The 20,953-nt window shown below is 37.3% G+C and overlaps 1 protein-coding gene across 1 annotated transcript in view; it reads right to left on the bottom strand.

Moving 5' to 3' along the window:
- The window catches only part of LOC124721870 (neural Wiskott-Aldrich syndrome protein-like), a 111,861-nt gene that overhangs the window by 34,705 nt on the left and 56,203 nt on the right, over window positions 1-20,953 (bottom strand). Inside the window, exon 9 of the mRNA XM_047247008.1 lies at window positions 15,332-15,427. Within this exon, the coding sequence (XP_047102964.1) occupies window positions 15,332-15,427 (96 nt within the window). The remainder of the gene's footprint in view (window positions 1-15,331; window positions 15,428-20,953) is intronic.

The raw sequence follows: 20,953 nt of genomic DNA on the forward strand, positions 1-20,953 counted from the left end.
TGCATTGTTGTTGACACTCACCAAGAAGTATGACAGGAATGAAAAGGGATGTAAAAGCTTCTGGTTCTACACAACCAATGAGATAGTGGTGGGCAAATTATACATTTGTAAGCAAGAGACATTATAACATTCTCAATTCAGAATAAAAGCTAAAGTCGATATGCATTTGGATTATAACAGCTACAGTATAACCCCACTTTCACATTCCCGGAATTAACATTTTCCCGCTGTTTATGACATTTTTTATTGTTCCCGTCAAATTTCCTATGTCCACAATGTTAATTTGCACCCTCTACAATATTTTCACTTGACAATGAGAAAAAATTCTTGAAACACGCTGCAAAGCATGAAAAAATACGTAACTAGTGCAGTATTTCATTATTTAAATACTGAATGACAGCAGCAGGCTTTCAAAACATCTATTATGACATATGAAATTGAGTCAAATGTTCATACTTTCCAGAAAGTTATCAGTTCCAGTTACATCAGCGGTTTTTATTAGATAATAAACCTTTATTAGATAATAAGTTCCTGACAAGTCTTTTGAAGGCTGTTACGTACATATATCACACAACGTGCGAAAATGCAAGGGTGTATCCTATACATAACTTTTACAGCTTAAAAACATTATTTCCCACATTTTACACCATTTTTAAGGCCCTTGATAAGTGTAAAAGTGGGGTTTCACTGTTTTTCCTCAGGTCCCACGGTAACCACAGCCTCAAAAATTGAAACAATCAAATATTTGTGACAATGAATTTTGATCAAAAATAATGACACCACAGACAACAGGGCTAGCAAGCGAAAAACATAGAAAAGAAAATGGGTCACAATTTAATGTAAGCCATTCATTTTCATTTATTTTATTTCTGCTTGTATTATCAAAGTGTAGACAATCAATAAACAACATAAATTTATAACACGTATAATGTTAGCTTTTTAGGCAGATACTGCATGTCAATAAAGCAGTTTGTAGTTTTGATTAGTCAGAATATGTTGAAAATAAATTTTTCTCAAGAAGCCTCTTGAAGAAAAGGGGACCGTCTTATAATCAGGGTCGTCTTATACTCGGGCAAATACTGTGGTTGTTAACATACATACAGTAACCTTTTCCAAGTAAATCACATGCTTGTTCCAAAGTAGTTCAAGAAGTTACTTTCTCTTCAGGATAGTCTGTGTGTTATAATTTGCATCCCTGACAGTACCAAAAATATCTGCCAAAAGTTCTTAACATTCTGCACTTTCCTAAAGGTGGATTTGCATCTGTGCAGCTTGCTCTCAGTTGCCACGTGTTGGTCCTTGCCTCACACACAAAAAGAGGCACATATTGAGAACATGTCATGTGCATGCAACACTTCATTCACATGTTGACAAAAGCATGCACAGTTAATTACAGAGTTCAAAATGACTGCTTTGTTAAAAACAATTGCACCACATAGGTATTATTTTGCAACAAAGACAAAAGGACAAATGGTGGGTAAATGAATACCTTTCACGTCATAGTGTGCATGTGAATTTTACTTCTAAATTGGTAACTTATATTGAGATAATACATCATACTTTCTAGTTTGAGGTATCTATTGCGTCAATATGTGGCTTTACCCTTTTAAATTCCTATAAACACTCTTGCAAAAGACTTGGCACATGCTTAACATTCACAAACTACAGTCAAAGAATATGTGAAAACTTTCTATTTTATGTCTGGACATCCAAGATTGTACAAGTACAGTAGAGTCTCGATTATCCAATCTTCGGTTATCTGACCTTCTATGTTATCCGACCCTTTCACCACACCGGACGTGTGCCAGCCAACGACAAGTCAGTGACTAACGTGTTGTTTGTTGATACTCAGTTCATTGTCGCCGTCTGCTACTCCTCACTCCTCAGTGCTAACTTAGATCTGTAGTGGAGTGGACGTGTTGCACTTTGTTTATTGTAAAAATTTGTGGTGATGGCTTCAAAATGGAAAAAAGTGGTTGTTTCAATGGAAGAAAAACTTAAAGCTTTAAAAAGAATAGACAATGGTGAAACTTTATTAAAAGTGGCACAAGATTATAACATCGGGATAACAACAGCTGGAGACTGGTAAAGGAACTGCAATGAAATTGAGAAGTGGTGTTCTCAGTGAGCAACCTCGGCTGTTTTGGAAGATTGGAAAACCATGAAAAAATGTGATTATGAAAAAGTAAGTGAAGCTTTGTTCCTATGGTTTACTCAACAGAGATAAAAGTTTACCCATGTCGGGGCCTATTTTGCAGGAAAAAGCCTTAAAGTTTCGTAACAAACTAAACGAAGGTGAACCTGATTTTACAGCTAGTGTAGGCTGGCTCGGTAGATGGAAGAAAAGATACGGAATTCAGCAACTTAATGTCTGTGGTGAAAAGCTTTCAGCAAATTTTGAATCTGTTCAATTGTTTAGGACTAAACTTCACAATGTATTGGACAAGGAAAACAGGTGATGAAATTTTGAACTGCGATGAGACTGGTCTCAATTACAAAATGTTACCGGAAAAAACATTAGCGTCAAAGGCTGAAAAGGCAGTGCCAGGCTACAAATGTAGCAAAGAAAGAGTGACAATTCTTGCATGCAGTAACGCCACAGCAAATTTGAAAATGAAACTGTCTATGATAGGTATGCCAAAAAAACCGAGAGCATTTAAAAATGTATCTAAAAATGCTTTACTGGTGAAATATTACATAAAAAAAAAAAATGCTTGGATGAGCTCAGACATTTTTAAAGAATGGTTTTTTAATGAGCTTGGCACCAACTGAAAAGTTTTTGAAAGCCAACAACTTGCCCCGCAAAGCACTGTTGCTTCTAGACAATACCAATTGTCATCCTAATGAAGATGAACTTCAAGATCAAGATATAAAGGCCATGTTTTTGCCTCCAAATGTCACATCCTTATGTCAGCCTATGGACCAACGGACCTTAGAGACACAGAAGAGAAACTACTGCAGAAACTTGCTTTCCTCTTTAATGCTATGGACAAGGGAGAAGACATGCTAGAGCAGTTGCGCCATATTAATTTGAAAGACGTAGTTTATGATGTGGCCCAATCTTGAGAGAGTGTTGGAGCAAACACAATTGCAACATGGTAAACAAAAAAGAAGACGACGAAGAAGTGGATGTAGTGGAGGAAAGTGCGCCCAAGATTTCTCACAACCAAGGACACAAGGCCTTAGAAACTGCTTTAAAATATGTAAAGCAACTGGATGAAACATTGTCGACCGAGGTTTTACTTCTTAAGAGACGACGTGATTTAGCAGCAAAAAAAACAGCAAACAGCAGGCAAACAAAAGACAATTACTAACTTCTTCACACAGTATATATCAATTCAGTCTAATTTGATTTGTATTGTATTGTATTGGACTACTTAAATTTAATTTTTGTGTTTTTTTGTATTATTTTCCTGTGTTATACGATCTTCCCGTTTATCTGATCTTGCCGCGGTCGGTTTAGGTCAGATAATCGAGACTCTACTGTATGGGGATTACAAGCAATTAAAGGCTTACAAATAGACAAAACTGTGTGTGTGTGTGTGTGTATGTGTGTGTGTGTGTGTGTGTGTGCAGGAATTCTTGAAAGTGCTAGTTTGGACTGTGGCTAGTGGTGTAGTCACATATGCCATGTAGCTGATCCCAAAGCGATGACACCGGACTACCTAAATGTATCGTAATCGACACTGAACACCTTTGAGATGAACAACATTGCTCCTATGTCGCACAGACTATACTCCAAAAAGATAAGTGATGTAAGACATACGACACATTTCTCAGCTTTAAAATGTATTCCAATGTTTTTCTTGTATCTGTCATCTGTATAATGGTGCTCTATGATGCTTATACTATAATGTCTCTCATGTTGGCAGGAAAGAAACACAGACAATAAGGTGTGTTACTTGCTCTGTGATGTCCACTCCACGTTCACTTTGCTGCCGTGCGCTACACCTCACAAGGTCACATGCAGTGCAAACAGCCTCAACTGTTGTCTGCTACATGCTTCATATATATTTTCACGATGGCCTTACATGATGAAGAGTGAGAGCTTTTATTGAACAATAGTGGTTCAGTGCTTGATCAACAAATTTTTAATTTTTAAAGCAGTGATGAAAAGCTTATTGTTCCATCACATTTTTTTCTGTAAATGTACATATTGTCTATCATACACCAGAAAGCTGATGACAAATCAAAAAATGACTGCATCCAGTGTAACTGTCAGAACAAAATTAGGAGTGATATAGATGAGACCTGATTATATTTTTTATTATAACAAAAAGGAGACTGTCACAGGCCACAGCAATAACCTATTGGGCTATACCTCTTCCGAGTGGAAGCAAAGTGGTGGAAGAAAGTTTTTTCACATTTTCATGGTAGTGACTGTAAATTCATAGATTTTATATAAAAACCTGAGGGTAACTAGAAACATTTTGTTTAAATCATTATTGACTTTGCAGTGCCATTTGTGAACAAAGGAGGACTGGTTGTATCAACTTTTGAACCAAAATTAATACAACAGAGAACTCTGTCAGTGAAACAAGTGATAAGTATAAATGGAAAACAGTTTCCTATAATAAGAAGGGCAAACGTAAAAGTGCAACGAACAAAGAAGATGACAAAAACGATTTTCTGTTAATAGGTGATTCTATATTAAAAAATGTTATTGTGCCGGACTGCAAGGTCGATGTTCGACCTGGAATCCGATCGCATCAGCTCAACAAACACTTTAAGAATGTATTGTCCACGAAAAGAAACACGGGCGAAACTGGTAACAAAACTTTAAGTACCGACGATTACAGAGGTGTCTTAATCCACGTGGGCACAAACTCCATCCGCAGTAACAGTGAGGAAGAAATCGTGAATGAAACGCGGAATCTGATTAGATCGGCGAAAACTGTATACCCTACAGCCAGGCTGGTAATTAGTGGAATCATTCATCGAAGATCGGTAAGTGATACTTACATCAACAGGGTAAATACCGGCATTAGGGAACAGTGCAACAGACTCGGTGCAGTATTCATTGACCCAAACAAATTCTTAAACTGCAAGTGTCTGGGAAAAGACGGCCTGCACTTGAATAGATTAGGCTCTGTGAACCTTAGTAAAATGTTCATAGACGTGTGTAAAGTCCTAAGAAGCAAGGGAAACTAATTCATTGTGATAGGGGTGACACAGAAAAAATTCAAACTGAAAATAAAAAGTTTAGGTACCAAATAAAGGATGCACGCGAAATAACTAAAAGAAAAAATGATCTATTGATGCACTTGAATATAAATGGCTTAGGGGCAGAACTACCAAATCGTAAATTCTCAAAAATCGACGAACTAAAAATTCTGCTTTCAGAATCCGTAAATATTAAAATAATCTGCCTAAATGAACACTGGTTAACAGAAGATAGTATAAAAGTACTAAATAGAATTAATAATTTTAAGGTAGCTGCTAGCTTTTGTAGAATAAGCAAATCTCGTGGAGGCTCCTGCATTCTTGTCAATTCTTCCATAAGTTATACAGTAAGAGATATTTTTAACTATTTAAATGAAGAGAGCGTGTTTGAAAGTTGCTCTGTAGAGCTGAGTGATCTGAATACATTGGTTATAGCAATCTACAGAATTCCTGGATGTGCGGTAACAAAAGTGTTTTTAACCAAATTCGAATGCCTCCTGGAAAAACTCCACAAAGAAAGTAAGAAAAAAGTTGTTATAGCAGCAGACTTCAACTTAAATGTCTTAGTTGAAAGCAATGATTCCACAAAATTTCGTGACTTAATTCAGAAATCTGGTTTCAAGCTAAATTTTTCTGAAGGCACTAGGGAAAACAGCAGATCAGTGACCTGCATTGATAATATTATTACTAACTACATATTTGACAGTGGAAATAAGCACAAATACTGCTTAGACTTGGGTATTTCAGATCACTCAGCTCTGTTTATTGAGCTCCCAAAAGCAAATAACCTAAAGTCTCCAGAAGTGTGTATAAAAAGGGATCTCAGTAAAAGTAAAATGGATTTATTCCGCAGTAAATTAAGTATAATAAGCTGGCCTGTAGACTACAATAGTTCAAGCTCGATTAACTATGACAAATTCTTAAATTGTTTCTTAGAGGTATTTAATGAATCATTTCCTCGTAGATATAAGCAAAAGAAGGTTAATGGTAAACTCAAATGGATTACAACAGGAATAAAGATCTCTAGTGCCAGAAAGAGAGAGCTCCACAATGAGTTAAAATCAAACAGAAATCCAGATTTTGTCATTTATGTCAAACAGTATAAAGCTGTATTTAGGAAAGTTGTAGCAGCAGCTAAAAAAATGGCAAATAATAAATTCATACGAGAACACAGAAATAAGACAAAAGCAGTGTGGTCAGTTGTTCAGTCTGAACTAGGGGCCAAAGTAAAAATTCATGAGATTTTGAAAATTAGACATGAAAATGAAATTATAGTAAACCCTGTTGAGATGTCAAGTTGTTTCAATGAATTCTTCCTAAACGTAGTAAGATCGGATGTGGATATGACATTCTATCAGGGCATCACAAATTTGGAAAACAGCCAGAACACATCTTTTAAACAATTTGAAAAAATAACCCAAAGGGATGTGGAAAAGGAAATATTGTCTCTAAAAAACAAAACCTCACATGGGTGGGATGAAATAACAACATCTGTAATCAAGTATGTGTATGATATTATTTCCCAACCACTGTCAACTATTATAAATCAATCTTATGAACAGGGATGCTTTCCAGAGGTATTGAAATATGGTGAGATCAAACCTCTATTCAAGAAAGGATCGACAGAAGATATGGGGAACTACCGCCCTATCTCTCTCTTGCCGGTCTTCTCTAAAGTGTTTGAAAAGATTGTAGCAAAACAAATTAATAACTTTCTTACTGTAAATGATATAATTTTTAAAAACCAGTTCGGATTCCAACAGGGTAAAAGCACTGCGAATGCTATAAATGAGTTTATCCAAAAAATATGCTCCACGTTAGATAAAGGTAGAAAGGTCACAGGTATATTCTGTGATCTGACTAAAGCTTTTGATTCAGTGAACCATGCATTACTCCTCCACAAATTACAGATGTATGGAATCAGAGACACTGCTTTAAAATGGTTTAGCTCTTACCTGTCAGGTAGGAAACAAAGAGTAATTTTAACTTCAAATGGAACCAATTATTCATCAGACTGGAAAACAGTTCCCCAAGGAGTCCCACAAGGTTCGATATTGGGTCCCTATCTGTTTCTTTTTTACGTAAATGACCTACCACTTGCTATTGATGTTCATTCAGTCTTATTTGCTGATGATACATCAGTTCTAATTGAAAATGAGGTATCTGAAAATATTCCAGAAAAAGCCAAAAACACTTTAGAAAAACTCGAATCTTGGTTCTATCAAAATGGACTAAAACTAAATGTAACTAAAACCAAAATGATGCAATTTGAAGCTAAATCAGTAGAAAGGAGTGAAATAAAGATAACTTGCAATGATCAGGATATCACAGAAGCAAACCACGTGAAGTTCTTAGGCCTAAATCTTGACAAAAATTTAAATTGGAAGGTACACATAGATTACTTAGCAAATCAACTGAACAACTTAGCATTTGCAATGTGTATTTTGTCAGGTGCCACAAACATAGATACCAGAAAGATAGTTTATCACTGCTACTTTGAGTCAGTTATTCGTTATGGCATAATCTTCTGGGGAAATTCAGCAAATGTCACTAGGCTCCTAGTATTACAAAAGAAAGTAATTAGAAACATGTGTGTTGCAAAAAAACGGGAATCCTGTCGACCACTGTTAAAAAATTTAAAAGTACTATCTATCCCCTCACTTTACATATATGAGATGGTGGTGTTCCTATATAGAAATCAACATACACTAGACAATTTCCGTTTTGACCACAACTACAGCACTCGCCACAGAGATAACTTCAAACTTCCAACACATCGTTTAAAACTTTATGCCCAAACGCCAGAGTATATGGGGTTAAAAATTTTCAATAAAATAAAAGGCAGTAATATATTTAAAATGGAGATTGGTTCACTGAAAAGATTGCTCTTTACTCTCCTGGTGGAAAAGTGTTATTATTCTGTCGATGAATTCATTGAGGACAGCTTCACAATCTGAACACAGGGATTGTAATACATTTATTATTTTATGTACATGTGTAGCTGTAACTTAGAAATGTAAAATATAATGTAAACATTTGTAGTTCTCTTAAAAAAGTGAAAAAAGTTTCTTTTGTAAACCTTGACATGTCTCCTGTACATCAAATCAAATGATTTGAAAATTGTATGTAATGAGATGAATAAACCACATAACATAACATAACATAACCTGTAAAAGGGCTCGGTGGAAGACATCTTTTGAAATTGGTTCCAGCCAAAGAAATGTCAAAATTTCATCATAAGAGAGGTAAGGTCTTGCCAGAGTGACAAGACAAAATCTGGGAAAGTGGCAACGAAAGATATCAGGCAATATTGTGATGAATGTGATGTAAGACTCTGTTTTCCAAATTGCTTCGAAATATTCATACTAAGGCAAATGTAAAACATTAATTTTTGGTAAAAACCACATGGCAAAACATTTTAATTGTAGTACCGGTATCTTCAAAGCCAATCTCCACTTATGAAATGAAAGACAAAAAAAGTGTTGTTGTGAAAACAAGACAGTCATTTCCATGTAAAAAAAGTTTTCACTGATGTAAGGCCATGTTTCTCTGTGATATTTCATAGAAATAAAACCCTCTTTTAAGTGTAATAAACTGACTTTTCAATGGCCACTCTAGCTTCCCAGGCCTTTAAGTGCTGCTCTTTCCCAAGCATGAGTCTGCTATGTCAATGATCACATGGTCAGTCTCATCTCATGGTCTGCTTCGTCTTAGAATACACATAAACCTTAGGTTTTAAGTTGGATTCCTCTGCAGGTTAAGGATCTCAATTTCACCCTGCTCTACAAACCAGGACAACAGCTGTTGACTGGTATGTATGCGTGAGCAATCTAGAAGAATTTTGATCAGATCTTGTGGATATCATCATATTCATTCTGGAAACATCACATGCTCCATGGTATGAAGAGACTGATCGGCACTACGGGTACTACCAATACAATGACACACACATCAGGCACCTCTCTACTTTCCTAGATGATATCCCAGCTGGTTCTTGGATCTTTGAAGGACTGTTCTAGTAAGACCTCGCTTGAGATACAATATGAGTGTTCTATAGAAACATTCTGTGTACTGATGATCAGTATACTGTCGATACTGGACTCTAAGAGGTAAAATAAGGAAATTTCAAAATGTTTGTGATATTTCCCTTACTGTCAGAGCTCCAAGATCAATGGAGACTTGAAGCCATACTAGATGAATATCACACTGTAAATTCCGGAAAAAAGTACAAGTTTTTCATTCAGAAAGTGGTTTGCTTCTTAGCACCACCAAATTTGCATATGGTCATCATCAGTAGTAAATCTACAAAAATATACCGCATCAGAGAAGAAGATTAGTGTTTTATATATCATCAGTATTCTATTCTGTCACGTCTTTGCACTATTCCACATACCATGAATTACACTTAGGTGTCAACAGTCCTAGCATGAAATTATAACAGCATTACAGATCACTGCATTCCTAATACCTTAAACATTTTCTGTATGGTGTGAAAGTGTCAACTGACTCAAAATAATAAAAAGTGTGAGCCCATCAGATAAGTACTAAAAGAATTCCATTACATTTTGGTTACACAATAAATAACACATATTTAAAGGTTGTATAATAAAACTGGCTACTGGCCCAACAGGTGAGGCATCCCATGCTGGCTTGGATGTTTTATCAACACTGGGTAGACCTTACACCTGTGGTTAAGAGGTATGGGGCAGCCATGTGACCAGTTCCCATTTCCACCCTCTGCCCGGAGATACGTGAACCCATCATTATCCCTCATTCACCCTGAACTGTAGACAGACCGATCACCTGTTACACACTGAATGATACAATGGCAATGGTGTTTCCGGGGGATTTCAAGGGAATCACAAAGATGATGCAGCTTTTGCCAGTTGTGCCCCAAAGTCGTTCCATCTTAGAGCAGTACCCTGAAGTGTGATGACAGTTGCCAAGTAGCTGTTTCCAGACAGTGGTCATTTCACCTTGCAGCCACAAACAACAGGCATAGTTTAATCCATTCCTTACTGTGAAATAACTATATAACTGCATAACACAACCACATACCGGAAATACATCACAACTGGTATGCATTAGCTCAAGAAGAATAAAAATACTAATGGTGACAGTGCCCCATGGGACTTTATGGTATTAGCCATAACAGCTTTGTTAACATCTTTGGTGTGACGTCATAAGCGAGTGACTGCGTGAGAGATCGCTCTCTAAGTTTTCATATATTTTTAGGTTTCAGATACATATTTTAACGGTTTTTGTGATAATATTTACTACATAAGTGACGTATTAGTGGTTTCTTCATTCACCTCTGCCTTTCTTGTGTTGTGACCTGATATTTGTGTGTGTTTCGTATCGAGCAACTTAACCTCTTGCCTGTGTTTACATTCCGCGCTGACCAGTTGCAGCTGTAGCGGCACATGGAAAGCTAAGTACTAATTAATTGTTTGTGTATAGTGGTTTATTTAGGAACTTTAGTAGTCTTCAACCGGTGTTCTTGGTGTTTTCTGGTGAAATAATTTCAGACCTTTTGGGAACTGTTTTCAGCTTCGTTACTGTGTCATTAGACATTTGATTCTCTTTCTGTATTAGTCTTTTGTTATATTCACATTTGTTGTTTATTAATACTGTTAATAATAGTAGTTACTTCCCTTGTAGAGTAAGTCTGTGATTATTGTAGTCAGGTTTTTAACATCTTCTTATTGTAGTAGCGGAACTTAGAAAAAGTAAAATTTTACCATGAGTGAGAAGTGTGGGCTTTGCCGTAGGAAAAGATAGCCACTCAAGACTGGCAACACGAATGTGCATTTCGTGGAACTGTTTCAGCGTCACGATCTGCCTCATCTTAATACAGCCGTCAGGCTTAATAACATGAGACTTGGGGGTGCGCTGATGACAGAAAGCATGGGTCACATTTCAGTGGTGTCGGTGGAGTCCATCAGCAGGACGGGTTTCACTAGACATGGCCTGCACCTCAACAGGTATGGGAAGGGGAGGTTGGCAAAGCTTATAGGTGACAGCATAGGTGGGGTTGGTGGGATCACTCATGGGAAAATTCCTGCAGTAGTGGGTATTAGAGCTGCACCTTTTTTAGATTGAAGTCAGCTAATAGGTATTCCTGCTTAAGGAAAGTCTCTCTAACAAGGGAATCACTTTTGACAGAGCTTAGGTATCCGAGTAATGAGGGAATTAGTATATTTCATCAAAATATACAAGGTATTAGAGATAAAGTTAGTGAACTGCTTATAGATGTTGACTCTGAAATTATTGGTATATCTGAACACTTCTTAAATAAGGAGATAATTCAGAGGCTTCCTTTACCAGGATACAGGTTGGCTGGCAGCTTTTCGAGGAGCTCTTTGCGGTGTGGGGGAGTAGCCATGTATGTGAAAAACGGCATCCCATTTGAGTCAATTGATGTTTCAAAGTACTGCACTGAAAAGGTGTTTGAATGTTGTGCAGCTGTGGTTAAATTTAACGGAGCTAAACTTCTAACTGTTGTTATTTATAGATCCCCAGACTCCGATTTCACAACATTTTTGTTAAAGCTAGAGGAGGTTCTTGGTTCACTTTATAGCAAATACAAAAAGTTAGTTATATGTGGTGACTTCAATATTAATTGTATAAGTGATTGTGCAAGGAAGAGGATGCTGGTAGACCTCTTTAATTCATATAATGTTATGCAAACCGTATTCTTTCCAACGAGAGTGCAAGGGAACAGTAGAACAACCATAGACAACATTTTTGATCATTCCTCATTACTAGAAGGGCATTCTGTTAGCAAAAATGTGAATGGCCTTTCAGATCATGATGCACAAATTTTAACTTTAAAAGATTTTTGTGCTGCAACACATGTTAAATATAGTCATCAGCTGTTCAGGAAAGCTGATCCAGTTGCTGTAGAGACCTTTGTAAACCTTATCAAGGAACAAGAGTGGCAAGATGTTTATAGCGCTGATACAGTAGACGATAAATATAATGCTTTTCTCAAGACTTTTCTCATGCTCTTTGAAAGTTGCTTTCCGTTAGAACGTTCAAAACAGGGTACTAGCACAAACAGGCAGCCTGGGTGGCTGACTAGAGGGATAAGAATATCTTGTAGAACAAAGTGGCAATTATATCAAAACGTTAGAAACAGTCAAAATCTAAATGCAGCAGCCCATTACAAACAGTATTGTAAGGTGCTTAAAAATGTTATTAGGAAGGCAAAAAGTATGTGGTATGCAGATAGAATAGCTAAGTCTCAGGTTAAAATTAAAACCATATGGTCAGTCATAAAGGAAGTTGCTGGTCTGCAGAGACAGGTCGAGAATATAGAATCAGTGCGTAGTGGGAATGTCCGTGTTACTGATAAGTCGTATATATGTACAGTATTTAATAATCACTTTCTGAAAATAGCAGGTGAACTAAATAGAAACCTAGTCCCAACAGGGAATCATATAGCGCTCTTAGAAAAAAGTGTTCCGAGACTGTTACCTGAAATGCTCCTCCATGATACTGACAAGAGGGAGATTGAGTTAATAATTAAATCACTAAAGATCAAGAACTCTCATGGATATGACGGGGTATCTAGCAGAATACTGAAGTATTGTTCTATATATGTTAGCCCAGTTCTCAGCCATATCTGTAACTTTTCCTTTAGGAGTGGTCGGTTTCCTGACCGATTAAAGTACTCGGTAGTGAAGCCACTTTATAAAAAGGGAGACATTGATAATGTTGACAATTTTAGACCTATTTCTATGCCATCAGTGTTTGCTAAAGTTATCGAGAAGGTTGTATATACAACGTTACTGGAGCATTTAAATTCACATAATTTGCTGTCAAATTTTCAGTTTGGTTTTAGAAATGGTTTAACAACTGAAAATGCTATATTCTCTTTTCTCTGTGAGGTTTTGGACGGATTAAATAAAAGGTTGCGAACGCTAGGTGTTTTCTTTGATTTAACGAAGGCTTTTGACTGTGTTGACCACAAAATATTACTGCAGAAGTTGGACCATTGTGGAGTAAGGGGAGTAGCTTACAATTGGTTCGCCTCTTACTTTAAGAACAGAAAGCAGAGGCTAATTCTCTGCAATATTGAGAGTGGTAGTGATGTTCAGTCCCAATGGGGCACTGTTAAGTGGGGCGTTCCCCAAGGGTCGGTGCTGGGGCCACTGCTGTTTCTTATTTATATAAATGATATGCCTTCTAGTATTACAGGTGATTCAAAAATATTTCTGTTTGCTGATGACACCAGCTTGATAGTGAAGGATCTTGTGTGTAATATTTAAACAGTAACAAATAATGTAGTTCATGAAATAAGTTCGTGGCTTGTGGAAAATAATTTGATGCTAAATCACAGTAAGACTCAGTTTTTACAGTTTCTAACTCACAATTCAACAAGAACCGATATTTTGATCAGACAGAATAGTCATATTATAAGCGAGACGTAACAGTTCAAGTTCCTAGGCGTTCGGATAGATAGCAAGCTGTTGTGGAAAGCCCATGTCCAGGATCTTGTTCAGAAGCTAAATGCTGCTTTATTTACCATTAGAACAGTATCTGAAATAAGCGACACTTCAACACGAAAAGTAGTCTACTTCGCATATTTTCATATGCTTATGTCGTATGGTATTATTTTTTGGGGTAATTCTTCTGATTCAAAAAGGGTATTTTTGGCTCAAAAACGGGCTGTTCGAGCTATATGTGGTGTAAGTTCGAGAACCTCTTGTCGACCCCTATTCAAAAATCTGGGAATTCTGACATTGCCCACACAGTATATATTTTCTTTAATGTCGTTTGTTGTTAGCAATATTAGCCTATTCCCAAGAGTTAGCAGCTTTCACTCAGTTAATACTAGGCAGAAATCAAATCTGCATGTAGAATGCACTTCCTTGACTCTTGTGCAGAAAGGAGTGCAGTATTCTGCTGCATCCATATTCAATAAGCTACCACAAGAGCTCAAAAATCTTAGCAGTAGCCCAAACCCTTTTAAGTCTAAACTGAAGAGTTTCCTCATGGCTCACTCCTCCTATTCTGTCGAGGAGCTCCTGGAAGAGCTAAAGAATTAAGCAAATTCCAGTGTTACATTGTTGATTTTCTTCATTTAAACTTACGACTTGTCACCCGAATATCTTTTTTTATATTTCATTTTATCTGTTTCTAATATCATGTTATAATTTCATGTATTGACTCGTTCCATGACCATGGAGACTTCTCCTTAATTTGGTCCCACGGAACAATAAATAAATAAATAAAACATCCCAGACTTGTTAACCTGAGCAATCACTCATAATCTATCAGTGTCACATTGCCCACAGTGTGATGTGTTTGGCAGTCACTACGGTTGTATCCTTGTGAGAGTGCATGCTTAAACTGGAAAAATAGCAGTAGCCCAGTGCGAGCTAAAAGTTAATTCTGAGTTGTCAGGCGTACGTATGCGTCAAATCATCAGTATGCTAGTGAAAAGTAGTTGACTTTCCTCAGTCTAATTCATTAAATTTTTATAAAACTTTTTTAACAACAGTCTGTCCTCAATATCTTCATCCTTGGATGGAAAAAAGGAATATTAAGGTGTAACCTCCAATTACGAATGAGGTCATTAGAGCAGGAGTACAAGCTCGAATTTGGGGAAGATACTGAAGAAAATAGATTATGTCCTTTTAAATATAAACGTATCTATAACTGTCTTATGATATTTCAGGAAACCATGGAAATACAAAATCTGGATGGCCAAATAGGGATTTGAGTTTTCACTGTATATTGCGTATTGCACCACCTCAACTGAGCCTCTCTGGCATTCTTTATCCAGAGAGACTACAATTAGCACCCCTCAAAACCCACAGTTATCAGTGGATTATTATTCTAATAAACATCTCTGATTTACAACAAAAAAAAAAGGAAAGAAAGAATTTTAATTGGTGTAGTTGACCGATACTGATGCCTCCTTTGAAACAACCTACACTCTTTTCCACCAATAATCACCTAACACTTCTCCAACGATAACACTTCACAACTTCTAACAAATAATCTTATTGGCCTTTCTTTAAATGCATAGACTCCTTTTGCTTATTTGCTTAATGTTCACAGAAATATAAAATGAAAGAACAAAACTTAAGATTAACTTTGTAATTGTAATAGAAATTGTCTTTTGCTATATCTTACTGGAAAATACTCATTTACTCACAGATTTTAGCTCAACGCCTTGTCTTATTTGGTCAAGCAGATCACCACGTGAATCTCCTCTACCTCCTGACGATTTCTTCTGCTCAACTTCCACATGCTGCAATAAGAGATTTTTTGTTTTATTGTTTACAGTCTGCTGTGTAAACGCAATTGTACAAATATTTGTATGCTTCTAAACTGTTTGCATTATTTTAAAAAATATGAAAAAATTAACAAAAATAATTATTATCAACATGATGGAGAGAGAATGAATCCAATTTACAACAAAATGAAATACATCCAGTTTGAAGCCACAAAATGGTTTGTGTAGTCAATTTCTTTACCAGTTATATCATGGTATCCAATGAACACAGCAGACAAATAAATGTCAATGACTGTTGAAGCATGAGAAACTGTTATATACACTATATTAGGATGGCTTGCATCAGAAGAGTATAACTGGGGTTTAATGTTCAAACAGCAAAAAATTCATTATAGATGGAGCACCAATCCAGTTCTACAAGGGTGGAGAAGTATTAGGCCATTCCTTAATAAAGACTCCATCCTGACAGTCACCAGATGTGCAGATGTGGGAGACCTATTTTCCATTGGCCAAATAGGGATTGTAATCCTGTTCCACACAGATCAGTTTTTTATGCTCTGTAGTTCCTCACTCATTTCAAATGCTGTAAAAATGGAAGTTCAGAGTGAAATACAGTGGTGGTGTTTTCTCAAAACATTTCATGCCACAGTATAACAATATTATTGCAGAAAAATATTACACTTACAAAAACCAGTGGAGACTCTTTTTTTACTCAATCATCATAAAAAATACAAACATATCATCTCAAAATTACACCCACTACAGGCACATATTCATATTCATATAAAGCATGAGGGGTGAACTTCAAATCCATTAATATGTCACTCACAAGAGGATGGTACAATGATCAATCACTATGTTGCTATGTAAGCAATATCCACAATCACCAAGATGAATACTATGGTGATTCAGTGTTCAATACAAATACATGCAAGTCTTTTCCACTGGATTCAGAATGTTTTCCAACGACGAATGCCTTTAAAAGTGGGAACAGGTGGAGGTCACATTCTGCTAAATGTTGTGAATAGGATGGGTGTTAATTATGTACACAGATAGTTCATCTTAAGTTTTGATGATCAAGTTTCCAAGTATCAAACTAGGTGATATAAATGACTATCTTTTGATTGCACTGACTAATAGCTTAAATTTTTTTCCCCAGTGGATGTTAGAACTTAATAGTTGACAAATTTCAGCTTGATGCCTCTATCTGGTTTTGAGAAAACAGGATCTTAACAGATGGACAACAAAGTGACCCTATATGGGTTCCGTTTTTATCAACTAAGGTACGGAACCCTAAAAGATAACTTCACACATGAAACTGACCTTTTTTTAAAGAAATTTAATGCAGCTGTGGATGCACGAATACAAAAAGACAACTCAAATCCACAAACTGAAGGATCTTCTAAATCAACATAAAAACATCTCATAATTTCTTTAAAATTAAGAACAGTATCCCTTATCGTTAGTTCAGGAAAGTTAAAAACAAAACATTAATGGTTAAAAGGGGTACAAACTGAATTCAGTTGAAAAATGAAAATCTTTGCTCTCCAGCTATTCCTCCAGTATTCTGTCAGCTGCAACTGATGGACTTTTCATACACAGCAAGAGGAAGAACAAAAGAAAGAGATGTAATCCACAAACAATGAACACTGGACAGGATTTCTTACTGTCACTGTTTTACTGTTAATAGTTACAGCAAGGGCAGTCACACTGAAAACACTTCCTTGGCAGACACCATTCTCTTGTTCAAGGAGGTCAGAGAGACATCACCACATTGGCATTTAAAATACCAGGGGGAGAGAAGGACAACATAAAGATGGGAGGACATCAGAAGGCCGATTTGTAGAGCTGCCCGAGAATCTATTGCCTCCAAAATGCATCACGAGCCTTCTCAATGTCAAAAAATATACTATTTCACAACAGCAGTGCATGATATCATATTATGTGGCTGCTTCCAAGTTATCAAAGATGGGTTAATATTACCTAAAACCACATTAAAAATCACTTAGGAACTGTCTGGAAAAGCTATATGCTTCATCACTGGCGAAACTGAATTCCCAACGACCCCTCTTGGCAACAATTCTGTGGTGTTCAAAAGCTGGCATCTGACCGTAACATTGAATAATTGGTTGTCATCAGACCAATCACACAGTAACACTGTCAGTTTTGTAACAGATCATTTTGGCCTGTTTTTCTTATTCCCTTGCTTGGATTTTGGGGAAGCCGTTTCATTGAATTTTTTTTTCCCCTCTGCCTGCCACAATTGTTCATTGTTCTTCTCAATGACAGGTTCAGCTACATTATGTTTCTGTTGTACACATACATGCTCGTCTAATCAGAGGTGCAAGTTTGCAGCTATACTTTGATTAAAATAACTTTGTGATTAATAAATGTCAGTGGTGGGGAGCAGAGTAGCCAGCTCATACACACAATAGCATATGCTCATGCAACCGACAGTTGCGAGTCTAAAAAAGAAAAGTATTTCGTGTGGCCCGCCCACCTGGCGCACCTACCTCCCTTTGGAGCTTGCACTGCAAGGCACTGCTGTTGGTGTCTGTAGAACAGTATGTGGACCCAAAACAGTAGCAGCAATAGGCTGGTGCCCAGTTCCTACTACTCAGCCCACAGAAACATCAATCACAAAGATATTTTAAGGAAGTGGAGCCCAAGCAATACTAGCTATGGGCTGGTGCCTGGTCCACACCATTTGACCCCACAGAAATGTCAATCACACAGTATACATCTACACATGCAAGTTGTTGTGCTTGACTCAGATGTCACTGACTAGGTGCCAAAAGTGGTCTTTATTATGAAGGGGATGACTTTATGGAAGTGGTGGCTGGATGGCCATAAGTGCCTTTTTCACCTCATAGTACGGGATCCCCTGGATGAGCTCGATTTTCCACATCCTCCTCTCTTCTGTGAAGACTCAGCACTGTCTTCTTCATACTGGGTGATGTTGGGAGTAATTCACAGTTGGGGAGTACTTTTTGTTGGCAGCCAACTGCCACATCTGCCACTCGTTGCCTGTCCTTTGCATCTTACAATTGTGTTCTCAAAATGTAGCACATGGGATTAGGTATATAAGGCCTAACCTATTCACGGATGAAAGCTCCAGCAGTGCACTCAGGTAATTTAAGCATATTACTAAGTTGGTGCATAGGTTCATAGCATTTTTGTTTCGCATGTTGGTGTTCCAATCACTACAGGTTTATTTATCGACATTCATTTTTTACTTGTAGTTCATTGTTGCTATCTGAGTTTACATATTGTCATTTTATCATTTGGAGATAGTAAGTGGAGCTGTGGATGTTAGAAAACGGTGTGTCTAGTGGAGAAATCAGAACATTTCCAACATATTCCTGCATTTGAGTTCAACAGAGGAGTGACAGCAGTAGAGGCAGATAGAAACATTTCTGCTGTGTAAGGGGATACGGTCAGTCGACAGAGCACAGCAAAAAAACATTTTTCTTGTTTTGACATTAATGACTCTTCAAGTTTAGGATGACCTTCGCAATTTGGTGAAGATCATTTAAACACATTAATCCACAATGATCTAGGTCAGTGTACTTGAGAACTGGCAAATGTGATGAAATGTGATCATTCCACCATCGTGCAACATCTGCATGCAATGGCGAAAGTTCAAAAATCGGGTGTATATATACTGCATGCCCCACACCAAAATCACAAAACTCAGTGTATGACCATATGTGCATCTCTGCTTGCCCACCATCAATTGGCTTGTGAACAACACTGGCCATTCCTACCCTGTATTATTGGTGACAAAAAATGTGTCTTTATGCTAACATAAAGAAAAGAAAGGAATGGTTGAGCCAAGAAAAAGCAACAACTCCCCATACAAAGATCTGCAGCATTCACAAAAGATAACATTATGCACCTGGTGTAACAGCAACAGTATATTGTACCACAAATTGCTTCCCTGAGGCGTAACCATAACTGCTGACATTTATTGTCAACAAATGAGATGTCTTGCAGATGCAGTCCAAGAACAATGACCAGGAAGACAACATGAAGTGATGCTACTCCAGATAATGCCTGCCCGCATTTTGTTAGACTGACAAAAAACACTACACAGGAACTGGATTGGAAAGTCTCCCTGCAACCACCTTATTCACCTGATCTTTTGCCCTCACATTTTCACCTTTCTGCTCTCTATCAAAAACCTTCAAGGAACTTCCTTGCTGGGTGAAAACATGCTCAGAAGATGATTTGACGATTTTTTGCTTCAAAGTCACACGATTTCTACAATCACAGAATATAAAAGTTACCCCAGCATTGGCAGACTGATGCAAATAGTGAAGGACAATATATTATTGATGACCAAAGTCTATGTTATGTGTATCTGTTGTGTTTATTAAACTTGTGGAAAAACACTATGAAATTATGCACCAATCCAATATATGTGAGAATACAGGTATCTTCTTTTCAAACTCATCATTTACTCTAACACCTTAATTCCCATTTGCATTGTAGTTCCTAAGTGAAGAGACGTGTTATTCCCTGCAGCTGACTATCCCTTTACTAAACTTCAGAGTGGTGTTCGGTTATGTATTTATAACGCATTCTCCTAACAACTTAGTGTTTAGCTAATTGCTAAGTTGGGCAGCACTTTTTGTCTTGAGCAGTAATGAACCACTTCACAGTTTATTAATGGATTTTAGTGTCTCTGCGAGTCCCTCCAATGCTTTATTAATGCATAAAGGTGATTGTTCATCAAATGTATTTCCTACACATTTAATTACAATGAATGTGTTATTCATGACAGGACATGGTAGTGGTAGCAGTTTCTCTAGTATTGACAGAGGTCTCGTGTGGACCAGCCACATAGGGCCTCTTTGTTGTATGCGCATTACTACCACCCAACGAACCACTTGAACTGCTGGGAGTGTTCGTAATTTATGTAGGACCCTTTAGTGTACCACAGCAGCTACAGAATGAAGTGTCCAGCCACAAAAAGCTCTGCTTATCTAGGTAAGCCTTATATAACTGGAGTGTGGCATATGCCCCATACATTATAGTTAATGTTTTACCTCAACACCCATCTCTCTCATTGGCACAGAGCACTTCTTGGGGTTGAACTTTTTTTTAAGGTTTGTACTGTCCATATAATCCAGGATTTAACCCAAGATTCCTGTGACAATGTACCACCACCACAAGAACAGCCCCAGTTCAGAGCCCCCACATTCATCAAACCTCTATCCAGCCAACAAAGACTCAGCTCCCTAATGCACTCACTATTTAAGCATGACTTAGGAGACATATGTGGCTTATCAAATGCCATGGATGTGCCTTTCATACCATAATAGATCCCAGGAACAGTGAGGTATGGTCCTCTTCACAGATTTAGTCTCATTTCACCTACAGGAGGCTGTTCCAAAGGTGCCCCAAGAACCAGGAGTGCTCCAGAGCACTCAGTGCAGTGACTCTGAAGCCTGAGAGGTGGGGGAAATTGAACTCACTGCCCCTGGGTTGCATAAAGTCTTAAGAAATGCAACAATCTGTGTTCAACAACAGCTATTG

This window comes from Schistocerca piceifrons, chromosome X (genome assembly GCF_021461385.2).
Source record: "Schistocerca piceifrons isolate TAMUIC-IGC-003096 chromosome X, iqSchPice1.1, whole genome shotgun sequence".
Taxonomy (NCBI): Eukaryota; Metazoa; Arthropoda; class Insecta; order Orthoptera; family Acrididae; genus Schistocerca; species Schistocerca piceifrons.